This window comes from Sander lucioperca, chromosome 15 (genome assembly GCF_008315115.2).
Source record: "Sander lucioperca isolate FBNREF2018 chromosome 15, SLUC_FBN_1.2, whole genome shotgun sequence".
NCBI lineage: Eukaryota > Metazoa > Chordata > Actinopteri > Perciformes > Percidae > Sander > Sander lucioperca.
This window is the reverse complement of record NC_050187.1, coordinates 24,092,761-24,112,476: the sequence shown is the minus strand read 5'-3', so window position 1 is coordinate 24,112,476 and position 19,716 is coordinate 24,092,761. Positions and strand designations below refer to the sequence as shown.

Sequence of the window (19,716 nt, the reverse complement as noted above, 5' to 3'; positions counted from 1 at the left end):
CCTTGTATCAATGAGCGAGATATGGTATGTTATGCAATTGATTAAGAACGCTTTCTCTCAAACTTAGCTCCCATGGCTCCTTCTCTCTCCCACACTGCCTCAATGTTTATCCTTCCAATCTACCCTAATTCCCTCTTCCTTCCTCCCCTTTTTGTTTGTCTACCCCTCATCCTCCCTATCTCTGGTGCCAACATTCCCTACCATATCTATCCTTCGTCTCCTCCCCTGCCTTTCCTCTTCTGCCTCTCTCTCATGCTTTTTCTCCCTTCTCTTCTTTCCCATTCTCGTCTTACTTCCTTGTCCACGCCACCTGTTTTTTCATTACTCATCACCTCTTCCTCCTCCCTCAATCTCTCAGTCTGTGATAGTCAAGAGTGTGGAGAGGAATGCAGTGAACATGTACGAAGCCCGTAAATTCCTCTTGGGTCTGGAGAGCAACGGGGTGTCGTCCTCCTCGCCCTCTGTGGCATTAAATCCCGCCACCAACGTCCCGTCCCCGTCCCTCATCTGCCCCGTTGGCCTGGACATCTTGGCCTCAGCTGGCCTGGGACTGAGCAATCTAGGTAATGACACAGTCTACCTTGTTAAGAAAGTGCCTCTTGTGTTTCTTTTACTTTTTCCATGATGGGGGGGGGGGGAGGAGATACATTTGTGAGGAAAGATAAGAAGTGACCCATCTTTTTTCCTTGGAAGAAATGCATTAAAGATGAAATGTGTTTGTAGAGGAACTAATGCCCTCATACATCAATGTCACATCTTCACCAGTCACACGCAGAGAGTATTATCTCCTAGCAACACATCTATTGAAGATATCTTCAAGACGGATCTCCTCAAAGCCCGTTATCAACTGGTTAACTGAATCACTGATTGCAAATGATTTTAAAATCAGATACAAAGATTCTCTCAGCATCCACATAAATCACAGCCAGTGAGTCACGGCACCATCATCTGTATGCGCTTTACAGTAGGAGTTGTTAGTCTGCAGGGCTGACTTCACCATGATGGTATGAATTTCAAGAAATGTGTCCCGCATGTACAAATCTTTGATCATTCAACCATCAGAAAATAACCTCAATACGAATGTAGTTGCGCCAATTTGAATGAATCGTGAGCTTATGAATCATAGGATGAAACGGTTATAACTTGCGTAGGAGTTGTTTTCGTCTGCAGCGCTGACTTCAACGTGAAGGCACAGAGTTCAGCTTGGAAGAGGATGTTTTGTTTCCAAGGGGGACTTTTAAATTGATTTTAGTACAAGTACTATCGTAGGATAAATATTGAACACCAGTTATCTGCTTTTGTCTTTCATATGATTTCGGTTTTTGGGGGGTTTAGACTTTGAAAACATGGAAATGAGGACATGAGTAATGCATCAATGTCAGTAAGAAAAGTAGATAGTGGAATAAGGTGTGACAGGAAGTAGCTCATGGATATAAGCACATGCTGGAAATATATCCATCACAGTTTATCTGTTTAAATAGTTAAAACAGATAAGCCAAATAGATAAAGTTTTTATCATCAAATGCTAACATGCTACATTATATTACCTTGACATTTCCTTTCCATGAGAGAGGAGGAACATGACAATAGTTTAATAATATACATAATGTGTTTATTATTTATATGTATTTTTTAAATTTCTGCAGCCATGACTATATAGGTATACTAAATAGGGCATATGGGGTAGGTGAGCACTGATCTGTATTTGAGTTCATGTTTTTTTGCAATTGTAGATTTGTGATTTTCATTTTGAAAAACTTTAGCACTGAGATTCTTAATGAGAATACTTGTTTGTATTTAATTAATGTATCTTGTCAAATAACTTTTATCCTTTTATGTCCTTGTGTACTCTGAATTTAAAAAGTTGGTAACAAAAAAAACAATGTGCCAAAACAACGACCTCTTGCTGTCTCGTTTAAACCCAGGGGCCCGGGGGTAAAGCTGTGGACGGCCACATCCTGGCTTTTAGTAATTGCTACATGCTTCTTTTCCTCAGATTACACACCAGTCTGCCAGAAGAAGCCCTGGCCTTATTCCTGGAGCCAAACTAGCCCCTTGTTAAAGCCACAGACCTGCTTCTTTCTGTTTTCATACACTGTGTTTGGGTTAAGACACCAAGCACCACATTGTTGGTGCTCTCAATAACATGGTTTTACCGGGTATAAGGACACACGAGATATGTACTTTTGCATCCATGACCTTGTAGAAATTTAGGAAATTCTTCCTCTTGTTTGCTGTCTGGTTGATGACAGTTTGATGGAATTCCAGTTAAATAGCTGGGAGACCAAGATTATTGTTTGAAGGCTGTAGTGTAACGTGTGATTAGCTTGAAAAATGGCTCTGAGGTTTGACAGGACCACCGCTGATCTATTCATCTCCTATTCACTCCTTCCTTTCTGTTCTCCTCAGGTTTCCTGGGTGCGACGGCGGCCCACTCCCTCACCAACTCTGCTGCACCAAACACTGTCCTCAACAGCTTAAACTCTTCTATGAGCCCTCTGCAGAACCCAAGCCCCAGCACCCCCACACCCTCCCCCTCCCTTTGGCCCAGTTCACTCACCAGCACCCAAGGTTGGTATGTTTGCCTGGTTCTCTAAGATCTCTTTTAATATATGTTTCAATAAAATAATCATCATAATAAAAACATTATTATTATTATTTCTGGTTCTGCTGCTTTAATTTATATCCTTTTTTGTGCTTCTTTTTTTTAACTGTCCACTGTGAGTCCATGTTTTTTGTCCATGTGTTTGAATACTTACTTTAAGGTGGAAATACTGGACTCCTAAATATTATTATAGTTATTATAGTTTTATTTACAGGGTTTCCACGGGGTCTTAAAAAGTCTAAAATTTCAAAATCAAAAATGTAGGCCTTAAAAAGTCTTACATTCGCTGAAGTATGGTGGTCTATAATTTTAAACAGGTCTTAATTTTCCTACGTTCATGCAATGCTACCTCTAATGCTCTTTTATTCCATGGTAAGTATTAGTTATTTCTTTCGCTGGTCCAAATATAATTTCGCTGTATTACAACTACAAATGAGACCAACATGCAACTTATATTGCAGCCAATCAACTTTCGTGTTATTAGTGCAAGTCTCTTTTGGACTGTACCACAGACATAAAACAGATTTTAGTATTAAGCTATGGGGAAGTGCAAGTTTGACTTTGTGAAACCTGCAGAAACTGTATTTTATGTTATTTTTTAAATAAATAGGTAGATGAATGGACAAATAGATAGAAACCTACAGGTCTCAAGGATAATTGTACACATATCCCTTTAGAACTTTGAAAATTTCAAATTGTAATACTACATTCTTCACCGCTTGTTCCTTAGGCTTCTCCTCTCAGCTAATGCTGCACCCTGCCACCCAGGCCACATTGAGTAGCATCCTGTTGTCAGGCGTTCACGGTTACACACAGAATACACCGTCCCCTCCACCTGGTCTCGCCCCTATAGACAAGCAGCCCAATGGGGTTCCTGACTGCACCAAGGGCCCCTGCACTCTTAATGGACATGTCAAGGTTGGCCGATTTGTACACTGTATGCTGCATTATTTAGCAATAATATAAATAATAAAAGATAAGAAATAATATGTTTTGCTCTGTATGTGTTATGTCCATGTGGTCATGCATGTATAGCATCCTGGCTCAGTCTATGGGAGGATCGCAACTGCGTCACTTGCCGAAACTGTTTTGAGTCCAGCCCCATGTGACTCAGTTCAGGAGGCCAGTGGACACAATCCATCAGAACCGCGTTCCAACAAGTCCAGCCAAGATGAAGGTATTCCTCTTAAGTGAAGGAACTCAACCAGCCTACCACGATTTGTAATGTAGCATTTCTGAGTTGCTAAACTACAGTATTTGTTATTTTATAATAAAAAGTAACTTAATTGGTACCAATTTTGTGATATTGTCTGTGTTTAGAGCAAATCATACTTAATCTGGCCACATAGCCGCAAAGCGTTTTGCATCATCTGCCCATGTTGCAAAAGCGCACATGCAGCCTGGAATTTATCACTGAGCAGGCTGTACAAACCAAAGAAAACGTGTAAAACATGTCTGTGTATGCAGACATCCAATGACCCCATCAGCATCTGTTTTGAGTATATTCACAGATAATATTTAGCCCTAAAGAATGCAGAGGCTTGTGAAAGCACATGCATCTTCTAGCTTATCTGCTAATCACCTCCCATCCAGAATATCAACCCTATCCTGTTCCTATGCAGGCACAACACCCACATGGCTATCATCTTTGTCTACCTAACCTAGTGACCACCACTATATTTAACTCAATAAATAATTTAATAAATTATTTCTAATCTAAGATTCATTCCTTTACTCTCAACCATTTTCTTTGACCATGTATTTTTAAAGGGAAATTATAGTCAATGTTTGTTGTAAAATATTACTTTCAACTCAGTGCATTTTAAGTCTACTCATAGCAAGAGTATTGCCCTCTTGTGGGTCAGTTATGATAAGACACACTTAAAATCTTGAGATTTTTGTGTGGTTTTAACCTTGGACAGACAAGGTTTTTGAGCTGTCAACATTTTTGACTCTGCTGACCTTGCCGATAAATGTCAAATTTAAGCTTTTCCACTTGAGATTTATGTAACCCTTAAACCCACTTTCAGAAAAATGCCTTGAATGAACTTATTTCTATTCCCCTGTACTGTCCTCCTAACCTCATACTCTCTCTGACTATGTTTATTGAGTTGGAACGGAGACATATTAACTGCTGGTCTCCTAGCGGTTCAGAAAGGCCCTCATTTCCTCCGTGTCTTACACTCGCGGTTTTCCCCTGAAACTTTCACTCTCACGCGTCTCGTTTTTCCCCGCTGTTTTCTGAGCTGGTCCTCCCCCTATGCGGTGCATCCCGGTAAGGTTTCCTCTCCCTCCCTTACCACCTCCTGTGTTGCAGAATGTGTTTGGACTGGCTCGCCCAGTCCGACTCTACTCTGTGGAATGAGGGAATTGTTCAAACATTAAACCCCAGAGAGCTTCATTAGATTGACTGACATCATATTATTTTACGCTATTCAACACACACACACGCGCACACACACACACACACAATCTGTTACACAGAGCAGGTTCTTGTCAGACTGAAAGTAGAGTAGCGGGGGAGGGGGGGACCACTACAATTACAGCTGCTGTGTTTTTAATTAATCCAGGATCCAACTGAGACTTGTCACACTTAAATGCATGCACACATACTTATGCCCACCAAGCCACACACACCCCTTTACACTAAGTGACCTAGTCACTGCTGAGAACAGACTGTGCATGGCAGAGATTGAAAAATTTGATCAAACATGATGTATTTCAGTTATGGTTGTCATAGTACTGTGTATTTTCTGTGTATATAAAATATGTTTGTGTTTGGTTCCTTCAGGCTCTGACACATTTGTGGAAGTAGGCATGCCCAGAAGCCCCTCTCACTCGGCCAATGGGAGTGAGCTGAAACAGATGCTGGCTTCGTGTAAGACGTCATCAGGGAAGCGACAGGCTGTGGAGCTACTGCAGGGCACCAAGAACTCCCATCTACAGTATGTTTAAAGCAATAGATCATTTACAGCTTGTATTGTTACTGTTTAGCATCTCTTCTGAGGCCTTTTAGAGCTCATGCTGTTACAGAGACACTGGGATGACATTAAATTTAGTGGAATCACCCCCAAGCATACAGATTTTATTTTTTAAGTCTGACAAAACTAGATGATAACACAGAAAGTGACGGAGATGGTTATTTTGTCCCATATTTAAAAGCTTAAGTGTTGGCTGTCATATGGACTGGGTTACACACTCTCACCCTAGACAGCATGGTTATTAGAATAATCAACTGTATCTTGAAGCGAGTACACAGTCAAACCTGATGAGCTGGGAACATTAACAGCCTTAGTGATACTGTGAGGAGATGATAAAATGAAGAACTAGATTTTCTTAACTCACGATACTATAATCCTGTTTAATCCCAACAGCTCTGACTGTCTTCTCTCGGATGCTGAGTCCAGCTCGTCTGACAGCCCTGTGGCTGATAAACGGGCACCCGGTAGCGAGCGGGCGGCTGAGAGGGAGAGAATCAGACTGGTACCACAGACCTCCTTCGCCAACATACAGGTACACACACACACAGAAAAAATACACAGTTTTGGAGGTAATATAAAGTAATAAAGGAATAAAACGGTCTGCTGTCATTTCAGGCATTTGACTATGAACAGAAAAAGCTGTTGGCAACCAAAGGTAAGTTGACATTTGTGTCTGGTCAAATACTACAATGTCATTAGTAGTGCCTGGATGTGCCTTGCCTGAACACAGACTGCCACATAATCTAAAGGTCACAACTGCCATCAATAGCTGTGTTCCTTGAAAAAGTATCTTTGAAAGAGGACTAAATTTCCTCCTTGTAAACGTTTATCCCTATGGACAGACATTTGAGCAGTAGCCAAAATATGTAATTCGTAACTCCTAAACTGCAGTCTTTATATGTAAAAGTGTGTATAAAATACTGAATATGTAAAATGTTCAATTTGTATGTTTGCTTTAGTGCTTAAACAAGTACATTGTAACCTGTGTGTAAAATATCTAACTTTAAAACTAAGAGGAACATGGAAAACATTCAAGTGATACAAGAAAGCATATTAAAGGCATATGAAGCATAATTAGAAAAATGCAATTTATGGTAGATTTTCAATGTTTACCAGAAATGTTATTTTGCGTTATCTCTGTATAAGTGAGTGTGTGCATCACTGTATGTCTGTATTCAACAGCTATGTTAAAGAAGCCTGTGGTGACAGAGGTGCGGACCCCTACCAACACCTGGAGTGGTCTGGGCTTCTCAAAATCCATGCCAGCTGAGACCATCAAGGAGCTGCGGAGAGCCAATCATGTTTCATACAAACCCAGCATGAGCACCACCTACGAGGTTAGATATACAGGGCCTCAGTGTTTGCCATTCACGTCATCTTGGATGATTAACCTTTTTAGCTTTTTTCGAACAAACTGAAGATTGTATTTGTCTTACTATATACAATGTAGGTAGATGTTTTTGTAGCTTATTTTGAGAGGCAGTGTAGTCACTCAGCACTCCTTGTTTAATGTCTTTTCTTTGTATTCTCTTTCAGGATTCCCCGCTGTCCTTGTCTCGATCCGGTAGCCGGGAAGGCATCGGGAACGGCAGTGACTGTGACAACTGGCGAGATAGAAACGGCACCAGTAACGGCCTGCCGAGTCACGCCGAGTTCCCCTCCGCTGTCGGCAGCCCAAAGAGGAAGCAGAACAAATCTGGTCAGTTAAGTATTTTTGTTTTTTGACAAACCAAGTACTGATGAAGAGATATTCCTCTGCAAAGAGTAACAGAAAAGTTATTACATTTTTGGCTTTGATGGTGAAATAATTTCGCAGAAGGACTTAATAGATCCAGGTGAAAATGTCACATTTTTCAATTAATTTTGTGTTTAATGAGCTTTAAAAAAAAAACACACTATGAATAATTAAACACTGAAAAGAACAGATGAAGTATACACTCAGGAAAACACTGTACACTCAAAAGTGAACTTTTCAGTGTGAGCACCCTAGTATGTGTTCAAGGTCAGAGATGGCACTTCAGCTGACTTCCCCTGCATCTGCCTCTTATTCCAATCTAGCTAAACAGGAGCTGTATTGGTCTCATCAATCTAAATTTGAAGCACATTTAATATTGTTTTCACACTTTAGTACACGTTTACATTTGTTGACTAATTAAAAATGGTGCTAAATATTGTTGCCACTGAGATGTGAATAAATGATTGCTGCTTTTTTGCTTACTTCAAAATTTTCATTGTGTTTTTTTTTTTTTTTTTTTTTTGCCTCAATCCATTGATGGACAGCTGCAGAGCATTACCTCAGCAGCAGCAGCAACTACATGGACTGCATCTCCTCGGTTACTGGCAGCAACGGCTGCAGTCTGAACTCGTCTCTTAAAGGCTCAGACCTGCCTGAGCTGTTCAGCAAGCTGGGCTTGGGGAAGTACACAGACGTCTTCCAGCAACAAGAGGTAGTGTACAATGTGAACCCACTTCCTCTAGTGTTATAATTTTAACGATGGGACTGTCGAGCTGATGACAGGCACTGACATTTTCCAAAAGAAATTCCAGCAGGGCTCTCGGTCGCCCGCTTTGGTCCAGACTGAAACACAACAACTACTGAATGAATTGCCTTAAAATGTTGTACATACATTTGTGGTCACCAGAAGATGAATCATATGACTTTAGTATGGCTGTAACGAAATGCAATATGAAACCGAAATCACTCAGATCCACAAACATGTCCATGATGTGTCCACGAATCGCAACACACCCCTTCCAACTCCCAGAGTTATCTTTCCCGTCCAGATCCAGTGCTACCACATCTTTAAATTACTATTAATATTAGTTGTTATGGTGCCTTGTCCCCCTTTTGTCGGGTAAATGTAGCTAACTGTAAAGACGGCTAAATGCGAAGACGGGGGGGGGGGGGGGGAACTAACACCGGTAACGCTAACGGAGGTGTAACATGACAAATGGCTGCTGTTCTGACTCGGGCGCCTGGGTCTGTTTCCCAACGGTTCAGTAAACTGCCGTTAGCGTCCTTAGCACTGGAGTGTTGTGCTGACCGGGCTTAGATTGCTGTAATGATAGTGGCTGGCTGCTAGCTGGCTGGGGGCTGACGGTGGATGTGTCCGCAGGTTTGTTGTCAGCACTCATCCCGACTGAAGCCTTGCAGCGCCAAGAGAGTGAGGCAGACAGACAGGGGTGTGCTACCTGGCTAAATTACCATTAGATTAGTCGTCTACTCTATCTATACAGTTAACGTTACTGATGAATGTGTGGGTTAGCCCAAAGTTGTTAACCGTGGTCAAAACAATCCTACTAAAAATAACTGAGCGTGATGAACGATGTCGTAATCTTATGTTACCCACCAAAAATTAGCTAACATTATAGACAGTGTTGCCAACTCTTTTCCAATGAAAGTAGCTAGCACCAGCTCCAAAAGTCGCTGAAAGTAGCTAGATGACATCATACACTCATTTGCATATTTGTGATGTCATTACACACTCATTTGCATAAAGCTTAGTGGTTGTGTCAGCAAGGTAGATAGAAAGAAATAGAAATCTTTAGCCAAATAATCACAAATTCAATACAGCAATTTATTTTACCTTAATAATTATTAAGGTATCCTATCTTTGAAGTAAATAAAAGAAATTCTACAAAGGGAGGGAAAAAGATCAATAAAGAATTCTCAAAGAAGGCTGGCTTGCCCAGGGCCAGGCCAGCTCAGCGGAGTCTTCTTTCTCGTACCTACATCGGCCCCCGCACCCTGTCCCTTCTCCCCTTTCTACCTGCCTGTGCAGTGTGCTCAATGCTGCTGCACATGAAGAGAGAGGGGAGGAGGGGCTGCTCCTCAGTGATTCACAGAACAGAAGAGAGAGGAGAATGTTTTGGCAGCCACAGGAGAGAAATAACTTGCGTGCCCGCTAGACACGACTTTGTTGCTAGATTTAGCGACTTTTCAGACGCTAGTCGCTTTTTTGAAAAAAAAGTCGCTAAGGGGGTCTGAAAAGTCGTTAAATCTAACAACAAAGTCGCTAAGTTGGCTACACTGGTTATAGACCAAGCATTAGCTACTTGTCAACCAGCACCTTTATAGTAGGCTAACCTTAAAGCAACACCAAAGCACTTTTCCTCTTCGGTCCCCCTACAGGTTGGAAGCGGAATTGTCCATACCATTACCATACCATTACCATTATTCTTATATCTCATTTTTGGAAACATTATTTTAAGGTACAAAAAAATCTTTGGTGTTGGATCTATCGATATTGAAATCAATCAATATCAATAAATAAGGTCTCTGTTGTATTACTGTGTTGCAAAGTGGCATGTAACCAATGACAAAACGATGCCATGTGCTAAATATAAGCATGTTAGCATGGTCACTATGAGCATATTAGCATTAGCTTAAAGCGTTGCAGCTAGCATGGCTAAACTAAAGCTTTGAGCTGCAAATGGAAAGATGTCTCTGGCTTCAGTGCATTGCCCTCTTGAACTCTTAAACTTCCTCAGTGCAGTAAGTTGCATTAAAGTGTCTTTTTAAATTCAGTTCCCATATCGTATATGTAACGAGATAAAAGTCGGGAGAAAATAAGATACATGTGAGGGAAGCTTTTGCTGCTTCTATGCTGTTCAAACATATGGGTTGGAGGATGGCCTATATTTATGTTCTTGGAAAAATTGAAAAAGCAAAAGCTTTTTGGTTTATTTAGTTTATGGTTGAAGGTTTCCTACTAGAAGAAGTTGCTGAATTGTTGTAATAAAAGTGTTAAATCAACTGTTGCTGCTTTCAGATTGACCTCCAGACATTCCTGACTCTAACAGACCAGGACCTGAAAGAACTAGGTATCACCACCTTTGGAGCCCGCAGGAAAATGCTGCTTGCCATCTCAGGTACAAATGGAAGAGCATGTGTTTATTACATTTTCTCTTTCATGTCGCTCCTCGTCCCTGTCTGGCAAAACCAAAATTGACAACAACAAAAAAAAACATTAAATAAGGTAAGATACAGTACAGAAATGCCTGCATATGGCCAACTCTGTCTCAAGTTGGTCTTTTTCAGTGCTGATAATCACTGATACCAGCTGGAGCCATTATCCTGCCAGCTACTGCTGATGGCAGTTCACATAAATTGGCTCATGTGTTTCATTAATGTTTGCTAGTTTGTCTGTCCTTGCAACAAGCCTGAGTGGAGCCCAGCTGTGCGGAAGGCAAAAAGTGTACTCCAACTGACAGAGGTCATATTAACACTGCCAACCACTAGATTTGAAAACTATAGGTGGCCCTTATTATTGGCAAACTAGCAGAGAAGTACAAGAGAGATGTTGTAACTAATTTATCTTGTAAAGATACAAGAAAACATGTTGCCGTAATTTGCACCGGCAGGAGTAAATGGGATTAAGGCACATTCTTATCGGATGAGTGTTTTGGTATTTCTCCAGTTACTCCAGCTGCCTCCCTAAAGCTGATGTAGACTCTGTTGTTGCACTGGATCTGATGTGAATGTTTTGGGTGTCACACTTCATTACTGAAGTCATATTTTGGACATTGTAATAGCTGGAGTTGTTGGGCTGTGTAAGTTAATCATGCTCATGTTGGGATCACAAGCTTCATGTCTTGGATATTCAGTTCAGAATCTTCAGACCATACAGAGCCAGGGTTGACAGTAAGAGCAAGAAGGGGAAATGGCGAGGCCGGTACTGTGATTATTAGGGAAGCAGAGGGATCCAAGGCCAACTTTCATCTCCACTAACGGACTCTAGGGCTCCAAACCAGGAACGTGCATGTCTCTGTCTGTCTCTTTGTCTGTCTGTGTTTTTGCCTCTCATTATAAAGAGATACAATGCCACTCAAGGCAATCCAGGTTTTAACTTCCTGCTGGTCTGCCAGTAAAAAGAGCTGCTGGAGCTAGCTGCCTGTCTCCAGTAATCAAACTGAAGCTTTATTTTGGCAGCGACCGAACGCGGCTATCATATAATAACTCAGAGATGCCATGACGTGACATTTTTATAAAATGATTTCTTCCAAGCTGCTGTGTAAAACCCAGCTGGACACAAAGAGGACTTTTGTTGATCTGAGCAATCCTGTAGTTATTTGAATCCAATTTTCTTGTCATTGTTGATCAATGGCGGCTAAAAAGAAATGTTAATATACTCTTAGTCTAAATCCTTGACATTCACTTTCGGGATTGCTCCGGTGCCGCAGAAAATTCCGCCGGATGCATGTATTTTCGTCGATTTCCGTTTCCTTCCGCTTTCTTTGTGTTGGAATTTTAAATTCTGGTGGATTTATGAGGACTATGGTTAACTGCTCCTCAGAGCTCTGCAGGGTATATTGAGACAGCTAGCTAGACTATCTGTCCAATCTGAGTTTTCTCTCACGTGACTATTTTGCAGCGGCTCCATGTGGAGCTTAACACCGCCCATGACAATTGTGATTGGTTTAAAGAAATGCCAATAAACCAGAGCACGTTTTTCTCCGATCCCAGAATGCTGTGTTGAGTAGCCAGACCCTCCTCCGCTCCGCAGTGTGTAGATGGTCTGGCAAGCAATACCAACATACTCTTTGGTTGTTTATTCCTTTACCTTGATTTACTACAGCTCCTACAGCAACACTAGGAAAAGTTGAAAAACCATGTTTGTATCACCTTTGCTACTGCTGATTTGTGGTGCTCTTTTTTTTTTTTTTTTTTTTTTTTAATACAGAACTAAATAAGAACCGGAGGAAGCTATTTGAGCCACCTATCAGGTCCTCCTTCCTGGAAGGGGGAGCGAGCGGCCGCCTCTCCCGCCAGTTTCACGCAGACATGGCCAGCGTCAGTGGGCGATGGTAGGCGCCTCCAGACCTCCAGGCCATCCATCCCAGAACCGTCCATCATGGAGACCAGCCTCCAGTGTCTTTCTGTGCCTCAGCAGCCCAGGTTTCACTGGTTGTTTACCCTCTTTCAGCTTCAGCTGAATTAAGACTGTTCCAAATGTTGTTGTTGCCATATAGTATAAATATATATATTAAAAAAGCCATAGTTTTACCTGAAGTGCCAAGAACAAAAAAGGGATTTCTCAGATACATGATGTTCAGTGTTCACTCTTTATAAAGCCCTTGAGTCTATCTGGAGCATTTATATATGAAGGTTTGTTGTTGTGGTTCTGATGAAGGGTACTGTCCAGTAGTTCTGTCCACTTTTCTTTCAAGGGAACAGGCAGAATGATTAGTACAATCATTTTACACATTGATACTACTTGCAGTTGTATAATGCTGTTGTATCAGTGACATGCACTTTAATAATACTAGACTTTTGCCTGTGAGAGCCTAATTCCTTAGATTGAAATAATAACTATGCATTTTTTTATTGACCTAAAAGCACAGATGCATTTTGTACCAAACCAAATGTAAGCACTTACCAGTGAGTTTAGGGCGCCACCAAATGAGGTGCAAAATACGTCAGCACGCCAAAGTGGTGACTTAATTAACTTTAACATATATACCAAAGGAAAGTATCATTGTGGCCTTTGACCTTTGGCTGCTTTAAGTGTTTTGATTGGTGGACATTCCTCCAAGGTCATTGTTTGTGATTTCTAGACAAAAAAAATCAAATATTTTGTACTCATTATGCATTATGATTTTATTTTTTAGTTTTTATTACCATTTTAGGGGAATGGGTGGGATGTTTAACGGTAATCAGTTTACATTTGTATTTTTTATACATTCATGAATGAGTTTCTATGATTTTGTAATTAGATTATTAGTATCCTTTACTTTTTTCCCTGCCATTTTATCTGTGGAGCCGTAATATGGCTGTGCCATTAGACAGCAGCAGAGACATGAGGCAGTTAGGCTAAGCTTTAAAGGCCTCTCTCTGATTGTTTCAACAGGCATCTTTCTGTGGTTTTCCTTCTCTGTTTGTTTATAGTACATGGTCTTTTGTCTCATCTGTTATTTGTCAGTGTTGGCCTCCCAGTGGCCCCTTCTGTGTGCCGAAAATCTCACAAAGGACTCCTCCGCGTATCCGCAACATGAGTTGCTATGCTAGAACTGTTCTATGCTAGAACGGTGTTTTCTTGTCTTCATTTCACTGGCTGTTCATTTAGAGCAAGGAAAGACATAAAAGAGCAAGGCTATGCCTTTTGTAGCGAAAAGTGCCAATGTACATAACTAGTTTTTCAGCAGGGAGATATTTCGTTAAGAACAATAATATTTTGGTCTGACCTTACTCTCCAGAAAGGAGGTGCATCAAACAAAGAACCAGTATATTCACAGCCAAGCTGGTTTCATATGAGAGACAAATAAGGAACCAAAGTCATCAGAAGGACTGTGAGATTGAACATGAAAACAAATACAAATCTGGATTTTTCTAGTATCAGTCGTGCAATCTAATGTCCAGGAAACCTGGTTAAGCAGTGTTTAATGAAGTAGCAGGATTATGCATGCAGCAGCAGAGTTTATCATCAAAGCTTGTGTTTGTTCTGGGCTCCTGTATTATGTTCAGTCATGTGTTTTTGAAAAGGAAAACATCCTTCATTCAACAGTTCATTAACTTTGCATAACTCAAGTGTTATTTTGTGTAATGTTAAGATTTAGTCTACAGTATAAACCGATCCATCTTTCAAGGTCCTGAGCACTTTGTATCCAGTGCAATTAAGTGCCTCTTTGTAAAATATAATTTTGGGAAAATGTGTTTATATTTGAGTACAAGAAGTATAAAAGCTTAGACTGAATAATTTCTTATCTTGAATTAAATGAGAGCACAGTGTTTAAAATAATCTATTAGGTATGTTCAGGATGCTTCTGAGAAATGATCACTGTCGAGTGCATGAACATTTATCTTGCCAAATGTAACTATGACAGAAACACAGCAGTCCTCATATAATCTCAAACAGAGAGAAGTCGATAATTTGTCACCTCTCTTCGATTCGCAGTGATTCCCTTTAAGGTGATTAGTTGTTTATCATGTTCATATTTAACCACTTTCCACCCTCCCTTGCATCTGATTTGAGCCATTCTCAATGTGGTTGTCAAGTAAATAATACTATACTAAATAATATTCTGACACGGTTGCCGACGCCAACCAGGTAATGGTCTTTTTCCCCCTTGGAAGTCTTAAGAAAAGAAATGAAGAGGGAGAAAAGCTAATATAGAAAGGGATTCTTTATCCTGAGATGAAACCCATCATGGTACTACATTGAAACTGTTGAGCACTGATTCTCCCAGTGCTGTGACTCGTGTTCCTGCCTTGCAGACATTTGTTTTCATCCTTCACCTTGTTCGGATGTGTTTGCTCGGAGGGCAGTAGAGGTTCTTGTCTTGTCAAGTGAATGTTGTTTAAAAAAATATTAATGCATGTTATTGCAGATTTATTACGGATTAGTGAAGGGACTCAAGTCAAAAAGTTTACTGCCAGCTTGTCTAGTCTTTGCCCTTGATGGAATAGGTTCACAATTATGTCTTTGATTTGTTGTATTAGTCATATTGTTGTTCCCAAAGGGATTTATTTGAAGGAGTCTTAGTACTGCAATCAAATGGTACATTTATAATAAATGTAAACCACTAAGGGAAGTATGTAATGCATAACCTTTGTACAACTTTTTCATCTTTTGCAACCATTGTTTTTGTGTGAGAAAGGTACAATTATGCATAAAGTTCCAGAAAACAATTTGTGTATGAGCATTACCATGTGGCCAAAGCTCTGTTCCCTGTGGCATCTGTTGATGCTATTGTTCTTCTAACTGTATTGTAGTACAGATATAAACAGGACTTTTTTTGGAGAAACCATCAAGCAGGCAAAAACTAAAATGTTAGTTCAAACATTCAAATATTATGAAGGTAATAAATGTATGCAAACAAAGTCCCTTTTTGGTTTTATTTTCTGCATATCACACAAATGAAGACTGACACTCAAGACAACAAAACATCAGTGTCTATAATCGTCCCAAGTGTCTTCTCCATAGTCTCAAATGGAAGGAAGATGATGGCAGCTCTAAGCTTTCAGAAAATCCAAGCTTAGATGCTGTAACCTTGATACAACCAAAATGTTCACATACAGCAGATAAGCAGCTCACAAAAAGTGTTAAAATGGCTGCACAGATACACTGAAGCCCCTGCTGTATCCAGTGTTTTTTTAATGTTGTATTATGAAATCAGTACATTCTAAATATATATGCCAAAAAATACTGACAAATTATGTAGCCATAAAGAATTAGTCTTAGAATTATTTAGTCACATCCTACATTCACTTTATCTTCTTTGTTTGAAAGCCTCCCAGATAAATGTAATGAAAACCACATGCATTCTCTGCAGGTTAAGAATCCCATGCCATGTGGTTATGGTGTATGCCTACATGAGGCCTAATCCGCATAGCCAGGATCTGCTTAATCTTACAGAATGAATCTGCTGCGACTGATGGAGATTCTGGCAGAGTCAATATAACCTACTGTAATGCACGAGAACAAATACATTTTAAGCTCAGTCTCAAGTCTTGGGCTCTGAAATTACTGTCCATCTGTCCTGTCTACCAGGCCACTGGACCTTTTTAAAGAAGTGCATCAAAGATTTTTTGCACAGTTGTTGTATTCAGTTTCAAAGGGAAGGAAAGAGTTTCCTCTTTTGTTTTTTCAGGCATTATCCAGGTCGTATTATCCAGTGATGAATTAATAATAATGCATTTAATTTGTATAGCGCTTTTCAAGGACTCAAAGTCGCTAGTCAGGTGAAGAGTTCAGATTTGAAAATCATGTTTAATGAGGTCACAGACTGCACTGTGTCGCCTGGCTGTAGCATGCCATGACCATATCTGTTATTTATTATGAGCAGCTCAGCAAAATTAGAGAATGAGACCATTGACTGTAAAGAATAGACAACACTTGGCTTGAAGCATTGTTTTTTTTCTGCTAAATTCTGTTCTGAGGCAGTCTTATTGAAAGCCTCAAGGAGGCAGTGTTGCCACTTGATACGACTCACTTCTCTAAAAAACCATGGACAGTGGTTACTCAGCAACAGATTATTACATGTTTAGAAATTATTAAATAACATTATAATTAACTGGTGGGGTTTTATTTTCCATTTAATTTATGATCATTATAAACTGCTCCAAACCTCATCCACAGGCCTCTCTGTTTAGTGCAGCAAATGAATGTTCAGATGGCGAATGGAAAGAGCGAGGGAGAACCTCTTATTCAACGCAAATGAGCCCTTACAAGAAACAGGTGGTGCCACTGAACTATGTTCTGTGGCAGCTTGTGACTCACTCACTCTCTCATCCTCTGTCATTATTTTCCACAAAGAAAACAGAACGCCTTCATGTTAACACCACAACACTGAATAGGATGTACATACTGGTATGTTATCCTGAGGTGCTTGGTGGTGGTGTGTAGGAAAGGATGTTTAGAAAACATTTATTAGAGTGGCCAATTTTTCATATGATAAATAGATCTGAGATGTAATAAAATCTCTTGTTTTTCATCCCTTACTCAGAAAATTGTTTTATCTTAAAGTAGGTCTATAGCTTTCACAGGAACAAATGCACTTACTTGTTACCCCATAAACAATCCCACACGCTTCAAACTTTATGTCTCTAGAGAAAAGCCATTAAATCACAAATATCAAAGTCTCTCTTTGCCTCACTTATGTGTAAGGCACAGCTGGCTATCATTTCAGTGCCCAGCATGACTAATTTGAATTTCATGTTCTATTGTGAGAGATGGGCAGAGTAAAATACAGCTAAATTGCAGAGAAAAGAAGCTATGGGCTTTTTACGGCTACCCAACCATGCATGTATTCTGCATCCTGGCGGCCTCCCCACTTGAAGACCACAGCATCACATATTGTTCTCATGAGCAGCTTGCCTTTGCAGGAAATGTGTAAATGAGAAGAGCTGTGACTTGGTTGCTACCTCACCATACCTGGCTCTTATCCAGTGGACAATATGCTCACAGTGTCTAAGTCTGGCTCATTGTGTCTGTCTACCTGTTTTTTTTCTCCTTGTTCATGCAAAATGACATAAATCTCACTAAAACAGATTATTGTTTGCATATCTGCAAATCTTAGTGCATTTAGTAATATTATTTCAGTATGCGATTGTGCAGTAATGCAATTGTATAGGCCTACATTTTCTTTTTCAGGATAACCCAGATCATTATTATTGCTATTTTGGTTATAGCATTACAGGCATACAGTATTTTCCTAAAAAGGGAAATGGTGGGCCAGCCCCAAATGAAGCTGAGTTCAATCAGGAATCCTACTTTAAATAACCTTATTCGCCCTTTTTTATGCTTTTACTTTTCCCACCTCCAACTTAATCAGCTGGCTGAGGGTTTTTGGCCTATTCATCTCTACTACAGGTGCCAGAAAAAGCCCCACTTGCTGGCAGCAGAAAAAAAAATATGGCTTTAGTGTAACTTAGGCCTATTAATTGTTATAGTTCTGCATACAGTTAATTCATGACCATACAGTCTATGGTCATGACATAAAACATCCTCGGTTGCTGCTGTTATTTATCATTCTCATACAATTTAAGGTATGTGGCTGATATAATAGTTTTAAAATGGTGTTTTAAATGCTTTTGGCTCGAGAGGTGAGAGTTGGGGGAGAGGTATAATCATAATAATGATAATAATCAGCTCAGCACAACTCTCTCTGTATTTCTCAGTATGGCTATGTTCAGAAGATTGTGTCGTCCGGTGACTTTCCCACGCAGAAACTAGAGTGAAGATAATTACCTCTTCTGAAGAGTCTATCATGTTTTTTTAATCCTCTGTGTCCTCCTTGGCTACTAGCAACTGCTTGGAGGAGGGGTGAGGGCACGTGCGCAATCACGTATGGCTTGTATCATGTGACAGTTTTGTTGTCATTACTTAGAATTCCTCATGGGGGCGACAGAAACTACACACTATAGCTTTAATATTAATATTTACAGTCTTTGGTACGAACCATTGACTGTAAAAAAGATACAAACCCATAATCAAAGCATGTGGGCTCTACAGAAACACCCTGCTGCAATTTGATTGGCTGTTTGCCAAGTTGTCATCATTTGCACCTACCTGTCAGAAGTTATTCAGTCACCATGAATAATGAATGAATAATCTTCTACAGCACAAATATGAAAGTTTGCCTTTTGAAGAAAAAACAAATGATTTAAAACACCTCGGTGCCCCCCAGCCATGGGATATTGTTATAACGTCAAACCAAACTATTAACTATAAATCAACGAGGTTCTGGCTAACTGCTAGCTTGTCAGATAAGACAGGGTTTTTTTTTACTTCTGGTGTGTGTTATTTACCGGGGATGGTACGCCAAAGTTTATTGTTAACCTGGTCAAGAACAGGCTTTCAGGATCTTGAGTTCAGAGAGGATATCCAAAAGCAGCAGAACAAACATGATAAAATGATGCTTGCTAGGCAGAAAAAAACATAGCTAACAGCTAGACAAACTGACAGCACATAGAATGGAGCAGAACAGCATGTGGAGGAGAACAGGTATGTGCCCATTCTGATTATCATCAGTATTTCCAGTGTGAGAAATGTGAACTAGTGCATTATGTCTAATTGTAAAATTGTGTTATTTTCTGGTTTTGCATCTGTCCAAACTAAAGTTGTTGCCCCACTATTTTTTTCCTCCTAAAAATGCCACAGTTGCTGTCAGAATGTATAAACTTAACCTCTTTGGGCTGCTGTCAGCTGTCATTTCAGTATCTGACAGACGTGACCAACCTCCACCTCCATCTGTCATTTCAGTATCTGACAGATGTGACCAACCTTCACCTCCAGATTTCATTAGAGCCAGACTCAGACAGTGTCACAGCTTTGAGTCCATCCATGAGATCCCCAGGTATCCCCCGCCAGGTCATATCCATCCGAATCTGTCTACACTCCTCTGGCCTATTCGCTTTGTTGCCAAGAGATGGATGTGGAAATTATATCACTTATATGTCTGTATGCTAAATATAAAGTGAGAGCCAGAAGCTGCTTAGCTTAGCATAAGACTTGCAACAGAGGGACACAGCTAGCCTTGCTTTGTCCAAAGGTAACGAAACCCACCTATCAGCACCTTTAAAGTTCACTAATTAACATATATATATATATATATATATATATATATATATATATATATATATATATATATATATATATATATATATAAAATTTAAAATAAACAATCCTT

The 19,716-nt window shown here is 40.0% G+C and overlaps 1 protein-coding gene across 2 annotated transcripts in view; it reads left to right on the top strand.

Moving 5' to 3' along the window:
• The window catches only part of LOC116055878 (protein bicaudal C homolog 1), a 71,748-nt gene extending 56,342 nt beyond the window's left edge, over positions 1 to 15,406 (top strand). The window contains exons 10-21 of one of the 2 annotated variants that reach the window (XM_035992131.1): positions 359 to 563; positions 2,410 to 2,571; positions 3,336 to 3,523; positions 3,641 to 3,782; positions 5,397 to 5,550; positions 5,980 to 6,118; positions 6,202 to 6,241; positions 6,769 to 6,923; positions 7,123 to 7,285; positions 7,873 to 8,033; positions 10,359 to 10,458; positions 12,270 to 15,406. In XM_035992131.1, the coding sequence (XP_035848024.1) occupies positions 359 to 563; positions 2,410 to 2,571; positions 3,336 to 3,523; positions 3,641 to 3,782; positions 5,397 to 5,550; positions 5,980 to 6,118; positions 6,202 to 6,241; positions 6,769 to 6,923; positions 7,123 to 7,285; positions 7,873 to 8,033; positions 10,359 to 10,458; positions 12,270 to 12,397 (1,737 nt within the window). In that variant the 3' untranslated portion in view covers positions 12,398 to 15,406. Of the gene's footprint in view, positions 1 to 358; positions 564 to 2,409; positions 2,572 to 3,335; positions 3,524 to 3,640; positions 3,783 to 5,396; positions 5,551 to 5,979; positions 6,119 to 6,201; positions 6,242 to 6,768; positions 6,924 to 7,122; positions 7,286 to 7,866; positions 8,034 to 10,358; positions 10,459 to 12,269 lie in introns of both variants that reach the window. The other variant, XM_031307929.2, reaches the window with a different exon arrangement.
• Positions 15,407 to 19,716: the final 4,310 nt, after the last annotated feature.